General features: G+C 39.1%; 1 protein-coding gene across 1 annotated transcript in view; it reads left to right on the forward strand.

Annotated features, from left to right (window-relative positions):
* Window positions 1-23,595, forward strand: part of IPO9 (importin 9) — a 54,883-nt gene that overhangs the window by 2,648 nt on the left and 28,640 nt on the right. Inside the window, exons 2-6 of the mRNA XM_088153308.1 lie at window positions 16,458-16,519; window positions 18,947-19,033; window positions 19,256-19,457; window positions 20,939-21,027; window positions 22,224-22,310. Of these exons, the coding sequence (XP_088009434.1) occupies window positions 16,458-16,519; window positions 18,947-19,033; window positions 19,256-19,457; window positions 20,939-21,027; window positions 22,224-22,310 (527 nt within the window). The remainder of the gene's footprint in view (window positions 1-16,457; window positions 16,520-18,946; window positions 19,034-19,255; window positions 19,458-20,938; window positions 21,028-22,223; window positions 22,311-23,595) is intronic.

Raw genomic sequence — 23,595 nt, forward strand, 5'->3', positions numbered from 1 at the left:
ATTTTGAATTTACATCATTCGACATTTTGAATAAGTCTAGAACTAATTTGCATATTAGTATTATCCATATTCCTGCCACACTATCTTATGTGGCACTAGTATGTGTAAAATTATTTTCAATGGCAATTGCAAAATCACTTTATAGCCTTACAAATTTATTAGAATCTAAGCTTGTATGTTTTCTAGAGGTCCTGAATAATGGTTTCTACAACTGACTTTTAATAGCTTATTCTCTCTCTCCCCCCCCCCCCATTTTCACCTAGCATTAACAGATCTGGAAATTAAGTATTTTGTGATCTGTTGAAAGAGAAATGACCTGTTCCTCTCAGCTTTATTGTATGCTTACTATGAAGTAAAACTTACTATATTCATTTGAGGTTACTTCTGGATAATCAGGTATAAAATTGCAGTCCCAGTATACAGAACAATTTGAGATTTGGCTGTCTACTTTCTATAAAATTGCTATTTCTGGAATGGCAAGAAAACTACAGAAAATCACAAAAGAAAAATAACCAGAAAAGGAAATAGGTCACTTTCTGATTAGTGCCACAGGAGAAACCGATCTTCCATCTAATAAGTGGGGGTATGCATATGTGTAGCACTTAATTCTGAAACCACTTTACATACTTTCTTAGCAATCTTTACTATAGCCCTACAAGTAAGACTAGTATTATTTTACAGATTTTGCTGACACTTAAGCCATTATGTATGCCTCATCAAATTTGAATTGTAGACGTTGTCAGCTTAGGCATTAATCTATACTAGGAACTGAACAGAAACTTCTTTCCTACTGATTTGCTGGACCCCCTGGACACCTGGCAGTGATGGAACTTGGAAACTCTTACGTTTTAATTAAATCTTGATTTTAATTTGCTTTTTAATTACATATTATAAGGGGAAGCTGAGATATAAATAAATGCATAACTAAGTCTAGTTCTGACTTCTCTATGAAAAACTGATGCCATCAGATGAAGTTACTAAAAACACTCCTAACTTCCACTATTGTCTTCCAGCTACAAAACAGCATCTAAATGCATTCTGAAACTGACAGCCATTTTTAAGGAGTATCTTCCTGTCTCAAACTACTTATACATCTATTCTTTTGTTTCCAAAATCATCAACCATCAGTATTTCCATCTTGTTTTGATTAAATACAGATTATTCACCCACATTACAACCAAAATTGACACTAAACATTGTTTCAAAATTTCTGTAGCCTCTTTGAAGCTCTTATTAGTTTTAGTCTGTGGTATAAACAATTAGTGGTTATACAGTGACTTCATTTTTGAAAGTCAAGGGAGAAATTGCTTTCTAGTTCTCATTTGAGATTTTCTGGAATTCTTCCAGAATAGACTAAAACTATTCTGCAAAGTAACAGCCCTTAGGGATCAAAACCAATCTTAAGTATGTGGTGTTTACTGAACCTATCTGATGGACCTTGCGTTTGGATAAAGCTGGTTGTGCAGTTTCATACAACTGGTTTTGGCTTCAGTTATACAAGTAGCTTGAGATGCCTAACTCTATCAGTTGGTGTGCGCGCATGTGTGTGTATAAACACACAAGAGGATCAGTGCCATTTCCTTGCCTTGGGATAGTTGTCTTTTACAATAGAAACAGTGTACCTTAAAGCACTTGAAGAAATAAAGGATAAAGGGCTTCTTAAAAACTTTTAATTGAAGGCTTTATTGTTCCTTCATAGTATGACACATGAGCCTTGTGTATAAAGTAACTTTGGCTGGCAAAAGGATGCATGTTTTTGACAAATTCAGCCATTTGACAATTCAGTTCCATTGTGGTTATAATGATGAGTTTTGAAGCAAGGTTCTAGCAGTGCTTCTGTAGCCAGAATTAGCTTATATTCATGAATGCTTAAACCATACAAAAATAGTTATTTCTCTAACAGTTAAATATAAACTCTATTTATAATATTTAAAACAGGTTCATATTAACCAACAGTTAAGCCTTCTAAGTATAGTGTGTAATTATTATGTACAGTAAATTTTAATGGTTAAAGCTTAAGAAATTCTTCAAAATTCACGGAGCTATTCATGAACTGCTTGGATCCTGTATGAATCTCAGGCTGTTCCTATGAAGATAGCAGCGTCTTCTGCTGGGAAAACAATCTTTCTTATACCACAGAAATTCAGCAATAAACTGTTCCCCAAAGTCAGTCTGTGCTAGTTCAGTGTGAGGGACAGCTCAAAGCCTGGTAAAGAGAATGGTGATTTGCAAAATATTACCAGTTTGGAATATCTGCACAATCCTCCTTTATCAGGAAAATAGGTAGGTACCTCTCCACAGCACAGGGGGTTAAGCAAGAAGATAAAGGAATCCCTACCCAAACGAAATTAGTAAATGGGGTACAAAAGTAAACTATCCAGTTGCCAAGATTTCTGTATTCTGTAACCTGACTCCCCTTGTCCTATTCAGTACATCTGTGAGAATCTAGCTTCCTTGGTTGTCAATGGCTTCTAGGGGATTGACATTCAAACCATTTTAGAAATCTGTAGCTATGCTAGGCAGCTCCAAATTTTATGAGACCCCTCTTAAATTCCCCCCATCTGCCCATCTCCCCCATCTCTGCCCTTTTGGCCTCCCTGCACAGTGGCACTCCTTAGCGGCAGCGCTGGGACTGAAGTAGAGGCCTGGGGCCTTCAGCAGTCTCAGCTGGTCACTACTGCCCCTGAGCCTCTACTTCACCCCAGTGCTGCTGCCACCATGGAGTGTTGCCTCAAGACCCACAACGCAGCCAACCACCCCAGCACCCCAGCGCAAAGCCCAGCTGCCCCTGCTGCGCCCAGCTGACCTTTGCCATCTTTGTCCCATTGCTGATGGGGCGTGCCTGGCCTGGCCCTTCATGAGGCAACTCCTGGCTGTGCCAGGCCTTCTTCCTGAGGCCACTTGTGCCATTCTCCAAATAGCGTTCTTCAAATAGCATAGAACCAGGCTGGGCGTGCCAAAAGGGCAGAGATGGGGAGATAGGCAAGTGGGGGAGTTGAAGTACCCCTGCGATCATAAGTGTGGGTGGGCTGCCAAGTGCCTGAATTTTGTTCACGTGACTGCAGGGGGCACTGCAACAGCTGTAACTTTGGGGACCAAGTGTAAGTACCATTTGTTCAGCACTGCCATAACTTCAAACAATCATTGAATGAGTGGTCTTTAAGCGAGGATTACCTGTCATGCTTATGATTGCACGGTCTCCATGGCAGTCACAGGTTTATTCCAGGTTACCTCCACCCTCATATTGGCAGTTACATGTTAAGACATACTTTTCACCTTGGAGCAGATGGTATATGATCTGAAGATGCCAGAATACACATACTGCCATCAGTTCTTTGCTGTGATTAGATAGCTTTCTATTCAGGCTGCACATTACCCCATTCTTGACCTCTGCAAGTGTAGAGATCCAATTAGAATAGTCTGCACCAGGTTACTGATGGATTTGGATGGTTTCCTGATGGCACCTGGGTTTCCCAGCAACTTGGAGGATGTTGTGCTATGCATCTGGTCACTCTTGAATACCAAGACAGCCAGGACATTGGTGTCAGAATCCTCTTTTCTTACAATTGGATATAATTGATTCTGTGTGACTTCTTATCTTGCCAATCTTGGAGTATACCTTGGTTTATGAAGGAGTGTGGGAGGACAGACTGCCTGAGCAGATTATAAGCACCTGTGCTCCTTCTTCCCCCTCCCTTCTTGGCCCACCCCCATTGTCAGGACTACCCAGCTTCCAGTCAAACAGTAGCATTGGGCAAGGAGTTGGGGGAGGCAAGTTGGGAGCTCTGCAGCCACAAGCCTCATGAGGAAGAGGCTGAATAAACAAAACCAATGCCCAGGAGTCAAAGTAAAGAGGCAAACTAAAAGATAGATGGTTCTGATGAGAAGAGGCAACAGGAAAAGAAGCAGAAGCTGAGAAAACTGGGGAGAGAGAGGCATTTTTTTCTTCCCTCAGAGCTGGCGTGAGGTAAAAGTTCTTTGAGCCATCTCCCTCAGCTGGAGCCAAGATTCAGAAGAGGAGAGGAGTCAAGAAGGCCAGCCAGGAACAAAGAAGCTGAAAAGATGAAGAAAAAGAAAAGACTTTGGCGGAACAGAATTAAAAAGCAGAAACTAAAGAAGATGAAAGACAGATTGAACTCTGTAGAAAAAGGAGTATAGCTCCATTGAGTGTGACAATAGAGATATACGGGGATTAAGACAACTAAAATAGAGAAGTTAGCAATAAACTAATATATTGAAAATACAGAATAGAAAGATATGAAAATAGTGAAATTGGATTTTAAAGAAAATAGTGTAGATAAAGAGCATATAGAAAATAGGTAGTTAAAATAGAAAATAGTTGAATTAAGATTCATTTCTGCACCAGTTAATGCATTTATAGTTTACATTTTTTAATTTGTAAGCTTTCTTTTTGTAAAATAAAAGTCTCCTCCTCTAGCCACTGAAGGGAGATACAAAAACTCAACCAACTGTCTAGGTTTCAAATACTTTGTGTCTGTTGTATCAATCTGGTTATAAGTGGTTCAAAAAAAGAACCTGTGACAAGGAGCTCTGAAAAATGAAGCATTTGAAGACATGTATAGAGCAATGGTGGTACAAGACAGGAGTGAAGATGACCAGTCACAAGTATGTGTCCATGTTCAAGCCTATGTTGTGGACTTAAGCATTGCAGCATACTTACTTATCTGTGCTTATTGGGTCTACAGATTCACATTCCATGGCTTTGTTTAGGATAACTTGTTTCTTATTGGGAAAGTGCAAATGGAACAGTAGTCAAGCTGGTTGCTGTGACATGCTTGCTAGATTTTTTGCAGATAAAATTGCTGATATATGTTCAGACTTAAATACCATTTGGATAGAGTCTACTGGGATAACTGGGGTAGCATATTGGGAGGATATCAGGGACTTGTTTGAACTTGTAGGAACTAATGAAAAGTATATAATTCTCTGTCACCTAAGGATTGAATCTACCTCTCCTGGTTCCATAAGCAGCTAGAGGCACGTGAGTACTAAATTCTAGAGGCGGCAAATGCTTCCCTTTTGTGGAAGGTTTGAAGAAGATTGTGAAGATTCAGCTGTGGAAGATCCTTGATGAACCAGATTATTTAGATCCCTTCCATTCAGGATTCTGGCATGGAATAGAAACATAATTGATCACTCAGCTCTTATTAGACCTCTCAGTCACCTTTGATAGAATCAATCATAATATCTCACTGGACTCCCTCTATAGATAGAAGTAGGAGGCACTGTTTTGTAGTAGCTCTGCTCCTACCTTAGTGAGTGGTTTCAGTTACTTGTAGTAGGGGGTGAACAGTCAAGCCACTGGTTTCTCCAGTGTGGGTCAATCCAGGACTAGGCTCTTTTTCCTAATGCTATTCAGCATCTCTATGAAGCACGTGGATAGTGGAGGCTTAGTCCATCTCTGAAAGAAATTATGGGAACATGGACCTGAAGGGAGTCCTTCTCTGTAGTGGCCCTTATGCTATGGAACATCTTGCCTGGAAAGAACGCCTGGCACCTCCCTATTATTATTCTACAAAACTGTTAAGATGCTTCTGTATCAACAGGCATTTGGAGGTTGATTTTAATTGTATGTGATTTGATTGTGATTTGTCTACTGTTTTATTTTTGTTGTTTGTTGCTAATGAATAATATTACTACATTTTGATAATTTGGTTATTTTAGCCCTATTATTGTAAACTATGTGGAATATGTGGAATCTTGGAAGCTGAGTAGTATATAAATTTACATAAATATTGACATCTCCCTCCCCCCAATTCACTTGATTCAAGTTTATCTTTTACCTAGAATGAAAGCCAAATAATTCTCTGTGCTACCTGCTCTGATACTTTAAATGAGATCCTGAAGAGAAATAGAGGAGTTCAGAGTCTTCCTTAGCAAATTGCCTTAACTTTACTGAAAAAGTTAGTCTTATAAATCAGTAATGTTGGAATAATGGAACTGATGTTTTGATTTGCTCTTTAGCTACAAGTCTCAGATTAAGCATCACAATTAATGGATTAATATTTGTTTATCATTGTGAAAAAATATGTGCTAAATTAGTTGGGTTTACACATCATGCTAACCATTGTGGTTTGTAAACCATGGTTTATTTAGCATAACAGGTAAATTCATAGCAACAGAACATAAGATTTTAATTCTTTGCATGCTGAAGGAATTTTGCAGGGAGGTATTGTAATGAGGCTTGCTAACTACAGCAGATAGAAAATGGTATCGGTTCCATCATTTATTTTTGAATCTATGGAAATGAAGAGTAACACATTGATTTTTCAGCTTCACGCTTATGTCTCTTGGGCTTTGGTGACCTTAGGTATTTCTATACAGGTAGTCCTCGTTTAATGACCATTCATTTAACAATGATTCAAAGTTACGACAGACTTGGAAAATGTGCTTTATGACCTGTACTTGCACTTACAGTCATTGCACCCTCCATGGTCATGTGCTCATGATTTGCTACCTTTTTATGATGGTCATAAAGTGAACCACTGCAGTCGTTAAACGAATAATGTTAAGTGAATTCCAGCAAAAAAGTCCATTGGGGAAGCTGGATTCACTTAATGACCGTGGTGATTTGCTTTACAACTGTTGTAAAAATGGATATAAAATTGGGTTGGGCCATGTAGTGACTCACTTAATGACCACCGCACTTAATGACCAATTTTCCAGTCCCTATTGTGGTCATTAAGCAAGGACTACCTGTAAATAAATGGGCCAGGGCTGCAAACTGTGTGAGCTTAGAATTTCTTTGGTGGGTTATGCATAGTTGGAAAGGAAGTAGCAGTCATCCTAGATCTTGTTCACACATTAATGGTGCCCTCATTTATGATGAAAACAGACTACAAAAATAGAGAACGGTGCTGTTTCCTGCATGGATTTCCAGAGATAAGTTACTGATCTGTGTCATATATATTTTAGTAGAAGATATCACTTAGAAACATGAATCAAAATTTGCCTGCACCTATGGAGCAAACTAACATTTGTTAGGTTTCTTCAGAAGGAAAAATAAATGTTGGATCATTGACTGACTTGGGAAAATATAGTTAGGAATGTAGATTGATTGTTTGATTCACTATTTGTATATGACGAACTGTACTTGGACTTGTGGTTTATATTTGCCATAAAATGTAAAATTTAATTAAACTATCAACAATACCTCTGTCCCCCATGTCCTGTCTCAGCAACTTTATAAATAAAATAATTATCCAGTATAATTCAGTTTTCATGGGTTCTCTAATACTAATGGCACCATCTAGACCTCTGGGGGCAAGCTTCCTGGCCCTCTTCCAGAAATATCAAATGGTAGAGGAACCCTCATATCTTTAGATGAGGAATATGTATTGGATGGATTGGCTCTGTTTGAAGCAGACTTTATAGATAATGAGCAGTTTGAACTGTACTCAGAAATCTACTGACAATCAGTGCAGCCTCCATAACACTGGTATTATATCGTACATATGGTTCTTACCTCCCAATATGTGGGCAACTGTATTTTGTATAAGTTACAGTCTGGGGAGTCTTCAAGGGCAGACCCAGATAGAGCGCATTGCAGTATTTCATCCTAGAGGTGATAAGAGCATGGGTAATTGTTGCCTGGACCTCTCATTCCAGATAGGGCTTAACTGGCCTATCAATCAAAGCTGAAAAAAGCCCATCTAGCTGCAGCCTCCACATGCATTACCCGAGGGTAATCCAGGGGGATCCCTAAATTGCAAGCTTAGTCCTTCATGGGGAATATTATCCTATGCAGAGTGACAATCAGCAGATGAGAAGTCAGATGGTATCTGAACAAACAGATCTGTCTTACAGAGATTAAACTTCAGCTTGTTTCTTCCTATTCAGGCATAAAGTCAAGACTTCCATAGCATCACCAACCCAGCCTGGAATGAAATATTATACATACAGAGAGGGACAGTATATTAATATCTCAAACTAGCTGCTAACTTGTCCCAGTAGATACACATAGAAATTAAATTGCAGGGGTGAGAGAAACAAATGCTGCAGCATCCCAGAAGGGAATACCTGGCAAATTAACTATTCCTCCCACCCCACAATTGAAATTGCTGACTTTGGAAGGAGTGAAGTCACTGAAAAAATGTGTCCTTGATTCTCAACCCTCAAAGGTAGTTCAGAAGGATACTGTGATCAATGGTGTCAAAACCCACTGAGAATTCCAAAGAATATTTAGAGAGGTATATCTCCCCATCCAGGCCTTGACATAGGCCTTCATCCAGAGTGACCAGTGCTGTTACCATTCCATGCCCACATTTATATCCTAGTTGAAAGAGATCTAGATAATACACTTAATCTGAAAAGTTCTGTAGTTACATTCCACCATCTTCTCAATGAGCCTTCCCTAAAATAGGTTGGACACTAAGTGATAGCTGTCCAAATTGGCTGGAATCACGTAGGGCCTCTTTGTAAAAGGGTATATTGCTACCTCTTTCAAGGTAGTTGACATCAAACCTTTCTCCAGTGAGGCGCTGACAACCTCCTGGATCCCACCTACTCCATCCTCAACTCAGCTTCATGAAGAAGCTAGGTTAGGCATGAATCTTGTCTCCTGGACAATAGCAAAGGAATAGCAATTATGTCCTCCAATTTCCAATCACATATCAACTGCCCTGAGGTGAAAACTAGATCTAATATGTGACGGCTGTGTGATTTGGGACAGATATAACCAGGGACAAGCCCTTGGTCAATATGTTGGCTATGTAATGCTGAGCCTCTCTTGTGTGAGAGTGAATTCTTGAACTAATGAGGAGACTGGCAATGTTTGTGTAACTAGAGTTCAGTCTTGTTTTTATAGTGGTTCATTTCCATTTCAGTTGGTTGAACTGAAGACACTGAACCATTTCCAGAGACCTGGCAGTTGGAGTTTCCCAGCACCAACTGCCATAGAGGCTCCACAACCAGCCTAGCTATTCGGTCCAGAAAATCAGGAAGGGATCCTGCCATGCAGCTAAGTGGTTAATTCATAAACAGGATCCCCAGGTTTACATACACTGCCAGATCTCCATCTGGATAATTTCTGAATCTTTACCCATCCACCAGATCTATTCATTCATACACCACCAAACCATAGACAAATATATTGCTATTGCAAATGAACCTGACATTTACAAACAGCAACCTGAACCCTAAGATTATTTGGGCAGTCAGAGTCAGGTTGGCTGGAATTGGAGACATGTCAGATTGCCCACCTTGTTTTCCCTGGATTGTCTGCACAATACAGTACAGGTAGTCCTCCCGTTATGACCACTCATTCAGTGACCATTCAAAGTTATGATGGTGCTGAATGAGGGGGATTATGACCAGTCCTTGAAGTTGCATCTCTTGCAGCATCTCTGTGGTCATGTAATTCAGGTGCTTGACAACCGGCTTGCACTTGATGGTTGCAGTGTCCTGCAACCATGTGATCACCATTTGTGACCTTCCCTGCCAGCTTCCCACAAACAAAGTCAATGGGGAAGTCAGCAGGATGTTACAAGTCACTCCCACTCACGCTGGGCTGTAGCACCCCCCTCCTCACCCACCCGCGCTCGTGCCATAGCACCTACCTGTGCACCCAGCCGCACTAGCTGCCAACCACAATCCTATCCCAGAATCAACCTGGGGCTGTACCTGTTCAGTTCTCCTAGTCACCTTCCATGCTGGCCTACTAACTGGTAGTGCCACTCTCCCTGCCCTCCTCCCCATAAATTGCTCCACTTACTCATTTGATGGACCAGTGTCTGTCAGTGCAACTCTCAATGGCTTCTAAGTTCCTTCTCCTGTCCCCTAACCTCCTTTCTTAACCATTACTTCCAACATTTCCCCAGTTAGATTCCACTCATCCTCCCAAACCTCATTGTGGCCACAGAGTGGAGGGTTCCCCTGTACATTATGTTCATTTCAGGAGGCCATCCATCATGGTTCTTTGCCTCTTACCCAGGACAACAATACCGAGGCATAGCCCAGTACAGTTTCCTCTGTCCAGTCCAGGGAAACTCAATGGGTGCTGGTTCTTCCATGACTAACTGCAGCCTTCCTGCATCATTAGGGCTAACCAGCAGGACCCATAGCAATTGTGAACCAGCCTTCATCAAAGCCCCCACTTTCAGTATCTGTGGGCTACTCCAGTTCAACAACTTGTTTTTGCAGCAGCCCCAAGTTCCTTCTACTGCCATGCATTCTTCATTTGTTACTGTCATGAAGGAGGTGGTATTTCCAGTCATCAATATCACCTCTCTCAGTTACTTTTCCACCATGCTCACTTGTCACTTGCTTGGGATCACTTCCTTCCTTGTCTTGACTAGATTGCTTGCAAGTGTCAAGCTGAGCAACCCCTACTCCTTTTTATCATTTCCAGTTTCTTTCATCTCTTCCAGAATCTCTCCAATCTTCATTCACATTCAATCCCATCCACTCTTTTTGCCATCCAATGTGTCTCATGGATTATACTAACCAATCCTCTCTGCTCCTCTGTCTCTTCCACCTTCTCCCTTCTCTTCTATATCCTTTCTCAAGCTAGTTCAAATACAGCCAACATCACTATCCAGCCTTGTGGCTAAGCACCCTTATGCCAAATTTCCACTATTCAATCTGACTTCATGACCCCATTCTTCCATCAGCCTGTCACTGATACAACTGTTGTGCATTATGACAGCAGTTCTATATGGCAGCAGTGCATGTATCCATTCATTTCCAATAAGGTGTATTCACTCACAGCCTCCAGGACAACATGTTGCTGGTTGCCAGGTTGTTTTAAAAAACTAATTGTTAAGACTGTCTAGCATTTTGCTATTGGCAATCTGAGTCCTTATTTGGCATAAGGGTGCTTAGCCACAAGACTGGATAGTGATGTTGGCTGTATTTGGACTAGCCTGAGAAAGGATATAGAAGAGAAGGGAGAAGGTGGAAGAGACAGAGGAGCAGAGAGGATTGGTTAGTATAATCCAGTTACTGGTGATAAGTTATATGCTATACACAGCAAGCATGAATAGTATTATTTTAAATATATCCACTAATAACTTGGCAGAAGAAGCATTTCATTATTCAAAATCCACTTCTATGACTTGAAGTAGTACTAAAAAGGATTACTATTTGTCTACAAAGTGAATTCAAGTTTTTCAAATGCTATAAATTGTAGACCTCTTGGCAAACATTTTACAAATGTAAGCTATGCTTTACAACAGATTTGTTGTTGGTCAAATATACTTTATTGATCTAGTGAATCTTACATATAACAATTCACAAAACTTATGTCTGTCTCTTTACCGTATAAAAGTATATTGCACAACATAAGCAGTCTTAAAAGGGCTTTTCCTTTAAGGGCCACCTAAAAATACATGTGACGTTTATAACATCAGAGTATTGTTATTAGAATCTATAGATTGTGTTATTGGTTTCATACCCTTATTTGTTCCTTCTGCATTTTATAGTCATAGGATTCTGTGTTTGTGTGTATATACACACACATACACACACTGTATATATAAACTCCTAACCATAAGACGTTAAACCTCCAGTGGTGCCAGTTCATCATCCTCCAAATGCTCCCTGGAAAAGTTCAGACTTCTGGCAAGACATCAGGATGCACACTGATCTGACTGGGGTGGGGTGGGGTGGAGGCAGTCCTATAACACAAAGCTGCAGTTGAAACACTATTTGCTATCCCCTGCCCCTTTAACCTCACCAAAATGGGGGACTGCTAACACTGTAATTTCTTTCAGGAAGCACACACCAAATAGGTTGATTTCTACTTGGAAAAGGCAAGCCTGAAGGAGCCAAGTCAAGATTGACAAGGCTTGTAAATGCAAACCATGGTGATAAAATTTTCCATGACATATAAATTTGTATTGCATTGCTTTACCGTACTCATTCTTATTGCTTGGTATATTTAACATAAATATAATAAATAATAGTAGTAATCATTTGAGGAAAGAAGGAGACATTAGTCTACAGGTAGTCCCCAGTTTATGAACAAGTTCCATCCCCAAGCTCTGTCCTTAAGTCAAATTTGTATGTAAGCTGGAACAGTATGGGTTCCAGAGGATGCTGGGGGTTGTTCCTGCTGGTCTGCCACACAGTCCATCCAAAGCCTCGGTTGCCGCTTGGAATAAAGGGACAGCTGAGGTTTTGGATCAGATCACGACCATGCGACCTCTCTCCTCTTGGGGATCCTGGCACTCTCCATGGTTTACGGAAGAGCTGAGGGAGAGGAAGCGAAAGAAGAGATGTCTAGTGTCAGTGGCGCTTGATGAGGGACGAACTCAACTGAACATGGGTTAGAGTATTCATGCCTACTTAGTGGTGATAAGGGTGGCAAAGTGTCATTGCTCCTCCGCTCTTATTGCATCTGCAGATAGCTGCCCAGGGTAAGGATGGGTCGGAGAACCTTCTGCAGAGACGTGTGGAGGAATTTTCTTGGCATCTGTTGGATAGAGTCGCTCAGATTTGTTCGCAGCTGGATGTTGGCTTTGCTGCAGGTCTGGTGGAGATGCCTAGGGAGGAGTCTTGCTCTGTTAGCTGGGAATAGTTTGAACCTGTTGGACCTGAGGAAGTGGACAGGGTCCTTACGGCTGTGAGCTCAGCCACCTGCTCTTTAGATTCATGCCCCTCCTGGCTGGTTAAGGAGGCCTGGGGGTGTTGTGTGAGTGGGTTCTAGTGATGGTTAATGCTTTTTTGAGTGGGGGGTTGTTCCCTTGCCTCTTAAGGAGGCTTTGGTTTCCCCTCTCCCCAAGAGGCCATCGCTAGACCCCACTATACTGGACAATTTTCGTCCAGTATCTAACTTCCCCTTTTGGGGGAGGGTGATTGAGAAAGTGGTTGCGCAACCGCTTCGGAGGACTTTGGATGAAGCGGATTATCTGGATCCCTTTCAGTCGGGATTCAGGCCTGGGTATGGGACAGAAACAGCATTGGTTGTGATTTTGGATGATCTTTGGCGGGGGCAGGATGTGGGTTGTGCATCCATCCTTGCCCTACTTGACCTCTCTGCAGCCTTTGATACCATCGACCATAGTATCCTTCTGGATTGACTCAGAGGATTGGGGTAGGCGGCACTGTGTTGTGCTGGTTCACCTCCTTCCTCCGGGGCCAATTCCAGTCGGTGGTGGTTGGGGAGGAGAGATCCCGCCCTTGGCCCCTGTTATGTGGAGTGCTGCAGGATTCGGTACTCTCCCCCCTCCTATGTAACATCTACATGAGGCCACTGGGTGAGCTCATCCATTGCCATGGTGAGGTATCATCAATATGCTGATGATACCCAATTATACATTTCTGCCCCTGGCGAATTAAGCAGTGCTGTGAATGTCATCCCAGTGCCTGGAGGCTGTGCGGGTCTGGATGGGGAAAAACAAGCTTCAACTGAATCCTGGCAAGACTGAGTGGCTTTGGGTTTTGGGGCCTTCTGGTGCTAGGGCTTTGCCATCTTTGGTGCTGGATGGGATTCCACTGCCCCAGACAGACCCTGTGCGCAACCTGGGTGCCTCCTGGACTCATGACTTCTGCTTGAAGAGCAGGTGACAGTCATTGCTAGGAGGGCCTTTGCACAGCTTCACGTTGTGTGCCAGTTGCACCCGTTCCTAGAACGGGTGGCTCTACTCACTGTCACTCCTTCCCATTTGGATTTCTGTAATGGGCTGTATGTGGGACTGCCCTTGAAGAGTATTTGGAAGCTTCAGCTGGTGAAGAATGCAGTGGCACAGGCAGTTATGTGTGCCCCTAGAGCAGTACATGTTACACCTCTGCTCCATGCGCTGCATTGGTTGCCAATTTGCTTCCGGGTCCAATTCAAGGTGCTGGTTTTGACCTTTAAAGCCCTTCATGGCATGGGGCTGGGTTATTTGAGAGACCAGCTCGTCCCAATTACATCTGCCCGTCCTATCAGGTCTGGCAGAGAAGGCATGCTGCAGGTCTTGTCTGCCAGGGAATTACATTTGGTGGCTCCCAGGAGGGGGGCCTTCTCCGCTGTGGTGCCCACCTTGTGGAATCGTTTCCTCCCAGAAGTGAGATTAGCTCCATTCAACATTCTCCAAGTCCCTCAAGACTTGCTATGTGAACAGGCCTGGGGGTCCCAGGGGACCAGGGAGATTTTGCGATGGCTCCCTTATTAATATTATCCACTCCTATTTTGTATGCTTTTATAGTTTTTACTTGTAATTGTTTTTATGTATTCTTTTTAATTGTTGTACACCACACACAGTCACTTTTATGTGAGATGGATGGCTATATAAATATGATTGATAAATAAATAAATAAATAGTGTAATTAACTCAAGCCATTGTGTATTTAACTCGAATCATTGTGTATTTAACTCAAGTTTTGCTACAGTAAGCTCTGTTCTTAACTATGGGTTGTCTGTAAACCGGGCACTCTTAACTCAGGGACTACCTGTATTTATCTAAATTAAATATTGGACTTGCTTTTCATTATTGGGTAAGAGTATACCTGAGAACTTGATTCTTGAGATATTTACTGAACAAAACTTGTGTCTTCGGTGATTCATGCATTTAATTGTTATCATTATCACCTTCTGATTCTTTTTAAAGAACTGCGATTACAGAACTGAATTACAGTATTCTTTTTAGATATTTTGTGAATAAGAAAAATTGATAAGTAGCATGATTGAAAATTTTGATATACTTAGCAGTAGGATGATTGTAACCAAAATTTGTTCAGGATATTTATAGCTGATTTTACATATTTATTTGAACTATGTTTAGTATTAGCTGCAGTGGAGAAATGAGGGGCAATCTGAGTAGTGCAGTTTGGTTGTAGATTTTAGAGTTTTACTAGTTTGTTAAGAATTCATTCCTGTGATAGGACAGTCATGGCTACATATTAGTTATCATGGAATCTAACAACTGTAGGATAATTACTGACACTATATTCCTAATTTTGACATGAATTGCAGCAAATTGTGGCAAACACTTTCAACCAGTCTTTGGAGATAGTCCACTCTGACTTGTGTTCTGATTTGGGCTTTTCTGTCTCCTATGCATTCATGTGTGGGAATGTAGCGATAAAATTTGAAATTTTGGAGGAATTATTTATTTATCTGGAGGTGCTGGAGAAGACTCTTAAGAGTCCCCTGGACTGCTAGGAAGTCAAACCAGTCGATCTTAAAGGAAATCAACCCTGAGTGCTCATTGGAAGGATTGATAATGAAGCTCAAGCTCAGATACTTTGGTCACCTAATGCGAAGAGAGGACTCTTTGGAAAAGACCCTGATGCTGGGAAAGATTGAAGGCAAAAGGAGAAGAGAACGGCAGAGGATGAGATGGTTAGATAGCATCACTGAAGCAATGAGCATGAAACTGAGCAAACTCAGGGAGGCAGTGAAGGACAGGAAGGCCTGGCACAATATGGTTCATGGGGTCACGAAGAGTCGGACATGACTTAACGACTGAACAACAACAATTTATTTATCATATGCTCTCATTCTTTATTTGTAATTTTACTAATTTAACTATATTATTTTAAAAAAAATGTTTGGCAAAGGGTTTACCCAAAGTCAGGGTAAAACTCAATAGACAAAATATATTCAGAATTATATTCCCAATAAATATATGCACTTACCCACGCGATACCATTCTTTCCTTTTTTTCCCCTAAAGCACATGGTTGAAATATAGACCCTTAATATGCCCTAATGATGCAGGTAGTCCAGCACAATCGGAGGACATCCAGTTGGGAAAGACTGGGTAAGAAAATTTATTGCTGCTGTTTTTCAATCCCTAAGGACTGATTATACAGCTTAGCTTTCTAGTTAATGACCAAGTTATATCATTGAGGATATTATTTTTTTCTTTATTTCATGTATTTGTCCAGTATTGAAGAAAAATATTTTTTCACATTGGAAAGCATTACTTTTATTAAATAATTTATAGACACTACTTCTATTCTGTTTTCTGTAAGCTTTCTTTATTGTCTATGAGGTGAAAAAATTTCATTTGAACAATAAGGAACAGTCATAAAATCAGACAAAAACTGAAGGGAAGGAATTGGATAAATAATAAAGAGTGAATTGTGAATAAAACTTACTATACTATTGTTTCTTCACCATTGTATGACCCCTGAATTGATGGTGCTTTCCAAGTTATATCATTGAGGATATTATTTTTTTCTTTATTTCATGTATTTGTCCAGTATTGAAGAAAAATATTTTTTCACATTGGAAAGCATTACTTTTATTAAATAATTCATAGACACTACTTCTGTTCTGTTTTCTGTAAGCTTTCTTTATTGTCTATGAGGTGAAAAAATTTCATTTGAACAATAAGGAACAGTCATAAAATCAGACAAAAACTGAAGGGAAGGAATTGGATAAATAATAAAGAGTGAATTGTGAATAAAACTTACTATACTATTGTTTCTTCACCATTGTATGACCCCTGAATTGATGGTGCTTTGTTATTGGCCCTTATGCTCATGATTTTTTTTTTTTCATTTCAGAATTTGGTGTTCACTTGGCAGAGTTGACTGTAGATCCCCAAGGAGCACTGGCTATTCGTCAGGTCAGTCATTCCAAATAATCAGTTTAAAAGACTTAATTCATATACTGAGTAGTTTTCTGTGTATTAGTACAATATCTTAGTAGCTAATACTGGGTAGAAGCAGTTGACTCCTTTGCATTATAGGTTAAGGCTTCTGATAAAACCTTTTGTGGTTTTGAAGAAGGCTTTGACTGTGGTAAATTTTAGATCTCAATACAACCTGAATATTTTAATGCTATACTGGTCTCTCATTCAGTGGAGTAACTATGATGTTACTGAGCACTACAATTTATTGAGGCATTTGGAAACTCACCTGATATACCACAAGGTACCATTTTAAATTCAAGGTTGGCTTATGATGTTTTTAACACTTTTTTGCACATTCTTTAAATAAATTTCACAGAGTGGTTTATATGAACAACAGTAATTTAAAGAACACATTAGTCAAAAAATAAAAGCATATCTTCAGTGGATACAATTTTAACATTTATTTCAAAATCCTGAGAAGATAAAGGCATTTTCTGATTTTGTTAAATGTGTTAGCATTGGGCAACTCTTACAGATGTAGCATTAATTATAACTAGTATAAGCAGGATGATCTAGAGTAATCGATATTTCAAATGGATGGATCCCAGATTGTGAAGAGATTTTAAATTTAGCACCATCACAACATATTGTGCCTAGAAATGGACCAAGAATCAGTACAGTAGTTGAAAGACTGGCAGAATAAGCTCTGAAATTCTCATGTCTGTCAGTAGTCTAGCTTCTATATACTGTGCTTACTATGGCCTTTATCTTCCCAGGATTTTGAAATAAATGTTAAAATTGTATCCACTGAAGATATGCTTTTATTTTCTGACTAATGTGTTCTTTAAATTACTGTTGTTCATATAAGCCACTCTGTGAAATTTATTTCAAGAATGTGCAAAAAAGTGTTAAAAAAATCATAAGCCAACCTTGAGTCATATGTATAACACCAGAGGCTACTAGAGCATGGATAAGTACTTTCAAGACTATCTTCATTCAAAAGAGATCATAGTTGGCATACAAGTTGAAGCTGTTGAAACTCAATCAGTGCCATAAAGACTTGTGTGGTTAGCATCTCTTAATCTTTCCTCAAAGATGGAGGTTATCTTTTGTGATGCAGGTGAAATACTAACATCCTGGTTGGTAAAAATATTTCTCAACAGCACATCTTCTTGTCTGTTCCTTAGTTTACCAGTCATCATTCTGTCATTCCACTGCCTAACCTAAAGAAATAGTTTGCCATTGTCAGCTGCTCATTCCATTCCCAAAATAATCTCACTCATCTCTTTCATGTAGCTGTTTAAAAGGAATGACCCAAGAAGAAAAATTCCATGGAAATACATAGCATAAATGTATGGACCTGAGAGATGAACTCTCTGTATCCCCTTCTTCAATTGGCTGTTCGAATAAGAACAGAATGATATAAAAGAGTACTTTCAGTCTTCAGAAACATAACATAATCAGTGGTACTAAAACCACTGGAACAGCCAGAGGAATTAACTGGGCTGCTCCTTCTTCTCATGGTATCTGGGCAACCAAGGCAATTTCAGTGTCCAAACTAGTACAAATGTCTTTTAATCTGGAAAAATATTTTTATTAAAAAAAGTGTGATTGAAATGAAACCAGATAAATGCTCTAGCCCAGGATTGCCTGTCTGTCTGTCTGTCTGTCTGTCTGTCTGTCTGTCTGTCTGATTTATATGGCATCTCACAACAGTGACACTGGGTGGCATGTAAGATTAAAACTACACTTAACCATCTAAACCACAATGCCCAAGGTAAAAAAAAATAACCCAACTCATACAAGCAGCACAGCCAGTAGAGTTTGCCTAACCTCCTGGGTCAAACGCCTTATGAAAGGAGGAATGTTGTTCTACAGGGCAGACGCTGCCACAAAGAAGGCACAACTCCTGGGTCCAACAAGTGGCACTGTTTGATGGAATGTATGTATTTGGATCCAAATTTTTTTAGCTTTTTTACATGTCCACCAAGCATAATAAGAAGTCATAAACAAATTTTAAAAATTCTTAATGTCAAGTCAGTCATGCTAAACCACAGATGTTAGACAATAGACAATTGCTATCAATAGAGTTCCAGAATAGGAATATTCTTGTATTTAAACTATGAAGAATTAAAAACAATAATTTTAAACTAGTATTAAACAAAGCGGTATATGTGATTGTAAATATTTTTTGTCTCTATCAGCTTCAGGTTATACATTGCTTCATGACATAATGTAATGCAGTCTCCTGGGCAGATATAATTTGTTGAATAATGATTAATATTTACTTTAGAACCTAAAAAGCAGCATTCCTCTGTAACTGAAATCAGTTGTGTCTGTTCTTTGAATTTTTAATGAGATGAAAGATCTTATGAAATAATAAATCTGGGAATCTTCGTTCTGTTTTTTCTTTATTCATAGCTAGCATCTGTGATTTTGAAACAATACGTGGAAACTCACTGGTGTTCCCAATCAGACAAGTTTAGACCTCCTGAAACTACAGAAAGGGTAATGCCTGTTTTTAAAAACTCAATTATATAGTACCCAAGTTTAGAAGAAGACTGTATTTCCTTTTTATGCAATTTTAAAGACATTTAAAGGCAGTATTTTCTTAGGACACTTTTTGCTAGGAATTTAATGATATTTGATTAGTAATGTTATGGCATCTTTAGATACTGCTGTTTTGTGCAAATGGGGATTGTTTCTAAGTTCGTCTTTTTCTTTCTCTAGGCAAAAGCTGCCATTAGGGAACTGCTCCCCAATGGGTTGAGGGAATCAATTAGTAAAGTACGCTCAAGTGTTGCTTATGCAGTTTCAGCAATAGCACATTGGGACTGGCCTGAAGCTTGGCCTGAACTTTTTAATCTCCTGATGGAAATGCTGGTCAGTGGAGATCTAAATGCAGTGCATGGAGCTATGCGAGTGCTTACAGGTATTCGTGTCTTATATGCTATCAATTGGATAATTTTACTACTTTGACTTAGGTCTACTGAAACATTTTGCTTTGATTTTAAAGACAGAAAATAAAATACTTCCTATTTTGATATTTTTGTAGTAAAAGTACAGTTCATAGAGGTTGTTTTTAATATAAACAGGAATTTAGACCCGCCAACCTTTTATGGAAGTTGTGTAATGATATAAATAATAGGGTGTAATAATCAACAAAATGTGTCATTCCATTAAATCATTAACAGAATAATTATTTCCCAGATAGACAGCCACTAATTCATCTGGCATTGGATATCCCGGGTGATATGATCCTTACTTCCATAAGCATTGACATGAAATAGAAAACAAAAAGTTGCACTAGAACTCTAGAAAATTCTGCCTCTGCTAGATCACATTGTGTCATTTTATCTCTGGGATGAGAAATATTCAAATGATCATGGGCCACAATTTGGCCAAAATATTTAATTTTTTTTTCTTTTGGAAGGTTTAAAAGGTGGGAAATAAGAGTAGAAAGCAATGGTGTGTGTGTGTGTGTGTGTGTGTCTGTCTGTCTGTCTGTCTTAAGGATGGTGATGGGAGCAATTTGCTTTCAGAGGCTTCCCGATCCTACTCCCATCTTTAAACTCTCAAAAAATAGTGATTTGGGGCAATCTGTAGAGAGTAAATGGGAACAGAAAGCCTCCTATTTCTCCTTAATTTGGGAAGGAAAAAACAAAAACTGCCCGAAATTTAAGTAGATTTCATCAGTATGGTCTCAGTTGTTAATGAGGCTGTGTAAGGCCTGTAGGTCATGGGTTGCTGACCCATGATATGCTTGTTAAAAAAATGATTTTTTGAAACAATATTAAGTTCTCAGATGTATTAGTGAGAAGTTATTTAACATTTTAATTTTCTTACGACAAAGATTGATTCTAAGAATCCAAGGTGAATGGCAGCTACTGATGATAGTGGTTCATAGACTCTAGTTCTTAGACCTGAGAATTTTTATATCAAATATACTAATCTCTGTAAATCTGTTTTACTTTAACCAGTAAAAGCTGAGAACTGATGTGTGCATAAGAGAATAGTTTTAATGCACCTTCATGTAAGAGAGTCAATACATAATCATAAATTATGGATATATGCCTGGTTCTCATTGAGGTAGATAATGAGTCAGCTCAGTTAGGACTTTTTAGTGTGTCTATATGATTTTCGTTGTACAAAGAATATTTATATATGAAGATGGCTTTGAATCATGTGAACTCCCATCTATAATTTTAAATAATAGAGGCCAGACATAGATTTGTTATTTAGGAGAACTAGACTTCCAGTTGGTGTAATTACAAGGGAAACTTATTCTTTTCCTTGTCCATTTGTGCATCTGTGTGCTGCTAAAATGGATAAACAGCATAGAAATAAGGTGTTACTCCTGAATAAATCTCTGTGAAACCATAATTTGGCTATGTTATGTTTATTATCTCGTAGAATTCACTCGAGAGGTAACAGACACACAGATGCCCCTTGTTGCTCCAGTTATTCTTCCAGAGATGTACAAGATTTTTACAATGGCTGAGGTATGGATGAAAATTGTTGTCTTCCATGTGATAAGAATAACATGAAATATTAGTATATCTAGATTTACTATACTTCTAGAGTTACTTCCTTTGGGGTTTCTTCTTGTCTTCTTTAGATCCAAATACAGAACACCTCCAGTAAGCATGGAAGGAAAAGGGTTGTGGGTACACATCACTGACCAGGCTTGACTAACCATCTTGCTCATTCCAACAACCATTGAATACAAATGGACTTGCTGATGCTGTTCTGAGGATAGATCAGTTTAGTCAGGCTTATAAAGTATAACTGAGGAGTACGTGGATTATTGAGCTGGATTTTACTTCTGTTTCCAGCAAGGAAATGGGTTGATAGAGGCTTTTGTGCTAGCGTCCAGAAGGAAAGCTATACATGCATAGTCTGTGATAAAATCCACTGAGTCCAGCTGCTCGTGTTCTCGGGTAAATATGCTTGGGATGTCTGATGATTTCATTTTCTTGTTTTCTCCATGTGTAAAGGGTGAGATTGGAGAGCATCACTATCCATGGAGACTCTCTACTAGTGAGGATCTTGATTTTCCTGAATCCTCATTCACATGAGGAACCTTAATGGATACCTTAATTAGGGTTTTGAGAGGCCAAAAATTCCCCAGAGCTTTCAAGTACCCAGTGGAATCCACCTGCATTTGGGATAAATCATTTTAATAGACCCCTTTCCTTTGTGGAGGAGAAAAGCTGCAGGAACCAAAAACTCCAGTAAGATGTCTTTTCTGTCATCCTAGAATTTTCTGTCAGCTGCCCCTAAAGATCTCAAGTTATAATTATATGATAGCATAAGACTAATTTGCCACAGAACACCATAAGCAGTTTTCCTTTCCTTTTCCTTTCCTTTTTTATAAAATCAAGATATCAATTCTTCTGTAAAACCTGGAATAATTTAACATCTTAAACATTTAACTTAGTAAGTCAAACCTTTTCAGCTAGGGGTATGATATCTTTTGGAGGTCATTATGAAAATAAAAAGTTATTTTGTATTTAAATATTTATCTTCTAATGAAGTATATTTTGTTTAGGTTTTCTGAATAGAGAAAAATTGTAAAGCAAACTGTTTTTGTTAGAAAGCATTCTGACAGATATTAAGTAACAATAAGTATTAGGGAAGGCAATTCCTATGAACACCCAGGCTCTTTCACAATTGTTAGCTGCTTCTTTTTTCTTAGGTGTATGGTATTCGTACAAGATCACGTGCTGTAGAAATCTTCACCACTTGTGCACAGATGATCTGCAACATGGAAGAGTTGGAAAAGGTAAATTATTGATTTCCTTATATATTACACTGATTATGATACTATAAAAATTGGTGACATGATCAAAAATGCCAGTAACTGTTATGATTGAAAAGCATTTATATCTTAATCACTGTCACTCAGATTCCTCTGTGTTGTATAACTCAGCTTTGATGAAACATATTTCTGAAATATTCAACCAAAGAAAACTTAAGCTTAGGTACTAGCAGTTTTTATTGTTATTAAGTGTTACCATTAAGAAACTTTTCACTTGGTTATAGTAATTTCTAAGGTGGGCAACTATATGCTTGCTCTGTGTTCTGAGACCTATTTATTAAACTATTTATGAATGTTTGAACTGATGCACAGTGTAAAACAAAATAGAACACAGCAGTATAAAACTTCAAATAATTATACTAATCTAAGCATGAGATAAAAAGGCTGGGATTACTATTGCGAGATCTACTTGAATACAGCTGTCAGTGATATTTTAATTGGTGGTTTAAGTAAGTGACTTTGTAGTATCACTGGAGAGCAATATTTAGTGGCATGATAAATGGGGCTTATAAAGGAAACTGATCAAGCACTAAGAAAAGGGAGAGTCATGACAAGGCCAAGGCCAAGCTGAGACCCTTTTTCAAACTATTGTTGTGGATATACAAACCTTATTTGAAACTGATTTTTATTTATTTATTTGTTTGATTTATTAGCAACCTGACTCCAATGGATTCTGGGTGGCGTACAAAACTAGAAAAACCACAGAAGCAGATAAAACATCAAACCAAGCAGGAACCCAGATTGAAATAATCTTATAGACAACAAAAATCAAACAAAACAGGGGCCCTAGACAAACAGTAGTACCTCAACCCAGGCCTGGGACCAAAACCAGGTTTTCAGAGGTTTCTGGAACCTTAGGAGAGAGGGTGCAGCCCTTATCTCTGGGGGGATGCTGTTCCAGAGAGTGGGGGCTATGACAGAAAAGGCACACTTCCTCAGTCCCGCAAGATGACAGTGTTTAATAGAGGGGACCTGGAGTGCACCCACTCTGCCAGAATGTACTGAGTGGGCAGAAATGACTGGAGACAAGCGGTCCCTCAGATATCCATAATTTGATCTTATTATCTAGGTTCTAGAGGTTTCAGGTACTCAATCTAACTCTTCTAGTGATAGAGTATTTCTTCTAAAATAAAACAAGTTGAATAAAAGAGTTTTATTAAAAGCTACTTGATTCAGTGCTATTTATTTATTTTAACAATGTATGTTTTCCCTTGGACTAAGAAGTTTTTTGTGCTCTGGGAACTATTTT

This window comes from Python bivittatus, unplaced genomic scaffold (genome assembly GCF_059951505.1).
Source record: "Python bivittatus isolate LINGU-HERP-01145 unplaced genomic scaffold, Pbiv_v1 ctg000700_np1212, whole genome shotgun sequence".
In the NCBI taxonomy this organism is placed as follows: domain Eukaryota; kingdom Metazoa; phylum Chordata; class Lepidosauria; order Squamata; family Pythonidae; genus Python; species Python bivittatus.